The 4,645-nt window shown below is 40.0% G+C and overlaps 1 protein-coding gene across 1 annotated transcript in view; it reads left to right on the top strand.

Annotated features, from left to right (window-relative positions):
• The window catches only part of LOC104501840 (zinc finger SWIM domain-containing protein 6), a 49,712-nt gene that overhangs the window by 21,157 nt on the left and 23,910 nt on the right, over positions 1–4,645 (top strand). The window contains exon 7 of the mRNA XM_010145721.1: positions 4,384–4,563. Coding sequence (XP_010144023.1) covers positions 4,384–4,563 — 180 coding nt within the window. The remainder of the gene's footprint in view (positions 1–4,383; positions 4,564–4,645) is intronic.

Below are 4,645 nucleotides of genomic sequence, written 5' to 3'. Positions count from 1 at the left end.
GAGTGTATGTGTTCAAAAACCAGATGTAAACCACTTTGAAATCCGTTAGTGACACTTCTCCTAGTGTTGTTTCTAATCTGGCACTTCCAGTGCTGGAAAATTATGCTTCTGTAATAGAATTCATTAGTCTCCTATAGGGCAGAGACAAGTGTGCAGCAAGTGCATAAGCTGATTTGTCTGTGGCAAAAAGGGAGTGATCTTGATTACCTGGCTCCATTTTCTTTGAAATGAACAAATACTACTAACCTGGTAGCTTGTGGGTTTTTATTTTTCTCAAGAGATGAGCATTAACGGAAATGGTGAAGAAAATTCATAGTAGATGTGCATCTGTTTCTTGCATATTTTAATTTGCAAATAAATGGATGGATCTTAGGTATATTAAACGTAAAATTGCAAAGCAAAGTCTACATTTCAGCCATTCATTACACAGATATGGAAAATGAGGAAATGCTGTTCCAAGCTTAACTACCAAGCAACCCTGACAAAGTAGCATAGTGCTTCTAGGAAAAGCAGATTTCCTGGGAAAATTGTAATCAATCAGACAGAATTATGACTGAAGATCCCAAACATCGTCAGGTCATTGTCCTAGCACCCCACTAAAACCTTTTTCTTCACTACCTTCCCATTTACTGGGGCAAGAGTAAAATATAATGAGATTTATGAAAACTGAGCAGTGCTTGACCTCTCTGGAGAATCTATGTACATTCCATGCACTTCCTTTGCCTTCATGAATGCATGCGTACACAGGATGTGTAATTATTACAACATCTGCTTTTACAGTGACTGAACAGTTCTTCATGTTTTTCAGTTTGCATAGTTAAATCCTAATCAGTGTAAGAGCATGCTGTCCTTTTCTCCCCATTGAATTCAGTGCTATGGATGTCTACTGAGAAACACGATAATGCTGATGTTCCCTTGTATGTACAAGGAAGGCATGCATTGTGTAAAGCAGTAATATCACCTTTTTTTTTTGTGGTGTGAGGCGCACTGAAGACAAATGACAATTGTGCTTTTTCAAAAGGAGAACTGTTTGAACCAAAGATCTGTTTTGGCAAAGCTGTCTTTTTCCGAGTCAAGAGGATTAGAGTTGAACCAAAACAGGCAATTCCTCGCTGTAATACGACAGTTCTAATATTCATTCCCTTGTGAAATTAATACTAAATTGCAGTTGCAGCATGTCTTATTTTCCAATTATCTTCTGGGCAAAGAATGTTTGTATGTTGGGTTACGATCATTTTGCCACTGTGCTGTAAGAAATTTAGTATTGGAAAGACGTAGGTCACAGTGAAGGGATCTAAATTAGTGCTTTACTTCTGGTTTAGTAGCATGCACATCGGGGAAGATGTCTCAGCCTGGTGAGAACAAGTATGAAAAGATAACCTGGTTCCTGCAGAAAGGGAGACAGAAAGAAGCAAGCAAGCTGTGTTAAGAGAAAAACAGTATGTAAACACAAACACATTCTCTCTGTGGTTTTTTTTTTCTTTTAATGAGACATTTGTTCACGTTGCAGGTAGCATTGGTGACGTATTTAGCTCTAATCTAATAGGTAAACTTGAGAATGCCAGGAATTCCCACTGTTGGGAAACTTGAGTTATAGACTGTTGCAAACAGCACTTTAGGCTGAAGTCCCTGGAAATGGATTTAGATACCTTTCCCACAAATTACAAGAAGCTGCCTTTCATTTTTCCACAAGCCTTATCTATGGAATGTACTAGTCAGCAGTTTCCCCATATGGGAGCCAGTAGGCAGAAAATAGCGAATCTCTTGTTCGAGGCCAGTGTAAGCCTTCAGGTTGGTGGTGACATTTAAGGGTCAGCCCAGGGGGGCTTCCACTGAGCAGCGTCAGAGTGAAGTAGGAAGAATATCCTCCAAGCTCCTTCTATTTGGCATGTGGTAAAAATCTGGCCACAAGTGAACATTTTTCTCAGACTTTTCAGCGCTATAAGCAGGACAGGAACCAGTGAATTGAAAGAGCCAGAATGGAGCAGATGTCAGGGGAGGGGGAAGGTGGTTAGGGAGCAGGAGGTGGAAGAAATATGAATACAGGCAAACATACACACACTAGGGGAAAAAGGAAAAAAAGTCACACACACAAAAAAAACCCTAACCAAAAAATGTAGAAACCCAAGTAGACTGAAGAGTGTGGTCTCCCTGGCATTACACACCCTTCTCCCAGATGGCAGCCTTTGTAGCACTAAAGGAGCTGAGCCTCAGGGTCTTTCTGTTCCCTTCTCGTGGGGGAGTTTTGTGTCACATTCCCCTTCCTGCAGGGAATTGGGCAGCCATGAAAGCTGGGTGAGATCTGATGTGCATGCAGCTGTCCCGGAAGTCACTGGAAGCAGGGTGCAGTTGGGCTTTACTGAAATTAAGGGCTTTGTGTGGGGTTTATTAAAAATACAATTGTCCTTGTGCTTCATTTGCATAAAAGTAGCCAGGGTTTGTGAGACAATATCTGCTAATGATATAGTTATGCTTGAAATAGTCATGCTCTTTAAACCAAATAAGCTCTTAAAGGATTTTGGTACTTTAGGGTATCTCTTCTCCCTCCAGCCTCTTAGCACCACATGAATAATGGAGCTTCTGAAGGCGGCAAGTGAATTTCTTTGCCTCTAGTGGAAAAAGAGGCTGCTCTTTTTGTAGGGGCATGGTGAAATCAGTAGTGTGTGTTCTGCCTTGCCGGATGATTGAAATACTTAAATGCGGTTAAGGTATTCTTCTGCTTCAGTGTGAAAACAGAGGTAATCTGCTTATAAAGTATTAAATGGACTATTTTTTTTTGTTAGATGCTAAGTAGTGCAGTGTCTCCTTGGTGCTCTCAAGTGATACTTGATTTTGAAAATAAATAAGCAAGCCTAAGTTAACTCTTCTCCAAAGGTTTTCTATATGCTCCATATTCTGTTTTGCAGATTGGAAGCGACATAGTTGTTCTGTCTTGGGCAGTGCCGAATGAGTGATGCTTAATAAGGACCAGTTATAATTTAACTCGGGAGAGTGAAATGTGTTGACGAATATGTCTAAAGGAAGTCATACAGAAGTTTCTAAAAATAGTATTGGCCTTATTTACTCCCATGTCAAGTTTCAGACACTTAATTTAAAAAAACACAACAAACCCAAAACACTGGCTGTACTGTATTTAACCACTGTTCAGTAATCTGCAGTAGTTTAGTGTCTCCCTGGTGTTCCACACTGTACCATATCGTATTTCGTGGTGGTTTTCAGATTTCTTTCCTATTACTTCACTATTCCATGTTGATCTGAATAGCAGGGGAATTGCAGCCTTAAGGATCAAGCTGTGTTTTCACTGGCTTATGTGCTGTGTCATACTAACAAGCCAAGTTACTTTAGGAACGGAAGTCATGTGATGGCTTGTGGTCTGGGTATCCATTTTGCATTCTGAGTTAGCAAAGGAATACTTGAATGTGAGATTTTTATTATGCTGGAAGAACCAGCTGCACTTTTTTTTCAACCTGTGATGAAGATTGCGTAGTATAAGCATATTCTCTAAATCTCTTGTACTGTATAAAGCACGTTGTTAATGAGCAAATCACCTGTTGCTAAACAGTGGATTCAAATGTCTTCATGCTTCTGTCAAAGTTCGCACTGGTGAAGAGACTGCTGATTTAGACAAAAATCATCCCATTTGAAAATTGTTGCTAGAGACCCTGATGTATTTAAGCTGGCACCGCTATATAGTCTCAGGGAACAGGTTCTAAAGTGATGGTATGTGGAATGTCAGCACAAATTAGCTTTCCCTTTGAGCTCTGTAAACAGAAAATGTAAAACAAATTCTCTAATGTAACCAAATTACCGAAGTAATTGCAGTAAAAATGTCTTATTCCTATTAGACTGCACAAGACCCAGATGTTTGGCAATGAGTTACATGATCAGCAGTACTTCTCATGGGTTCTGTGTGTGGAAGTGCGTGTTTACAAAATACATGTCTTACTAATGTATTGGTTTGCATAGTGTGAAGTGGGAAGATAGATAGCTCTTGTTCATAGAAAAATGTTTGCTTCTGGTACAAAAATTAGAGGAAAAACTTGGGTAATTTTCTGATGTACTTTGTGAATTCTTGTTTGCTTGTGACTGATGTTCCTGTCTGACGAGCCATACACTGTGAACTCTGGATTTGCTAATACAAAAGACCCCTTAATGCCTTTTAATTGAGTAGGTTGGCTTGGTACCATCTTTCAACTGCTTCAGGTGGGCCACACCAGCTCCAAAATCCTGCACCAGGAATTCAGTCTGCCTGTAGTTAGGCATAGCTGGGAAGCAAGTAGCCTTTGAGGGGAGAAAAAGTGTTACAGTGTGGAAGTTTGCAATTACTCATTGGCCGCTGCATTTTTAATAGAAAACATAATTTAGCAATTTTTTTAAAATCAGGTGCTCTGTGGATGTGTATAGTCTTAAATCCCCACTGCAAGTTGGAGCAGAAGGCCAGTTGGCTAAAACAGCTGAAAAAATGGAACAGTGTGGATGTTTGTCCCTGGGAAGATGGAAACCATGGAAACGAGCTGCCCAATTTAACCAATGCTTTGCCTCAGGGTGCAAATGCTAACCAAGGTGAGCCTAAACATATGCACTGACTGCAACATATAGTATAACCTCTATCTTATATACTCTAGCCTTGCAGAATTCAGCACTC

This window comes from Buceros rhinoceros, unplaced genomic scaffold, assembly GCF_000710305.1.
Source record: "Buceros rhinoceros silvestris isolate BGI_N320 unplaced genomic scaffold, ASM71030v1 scaffold9591, whole genome shotgun sequence".
Lineage (NCBI taxonomy): Eukaryota > Metazoa > Chordata > Aves > Bucerotiformes > Bucerotidae > Buceros > Buceros rhinoceros.
The sequence above is the reverse complement of the archived record's forward strand: the minus strand, read 5'-3'. Positions and strand labels throughout refer to the sequence as shown.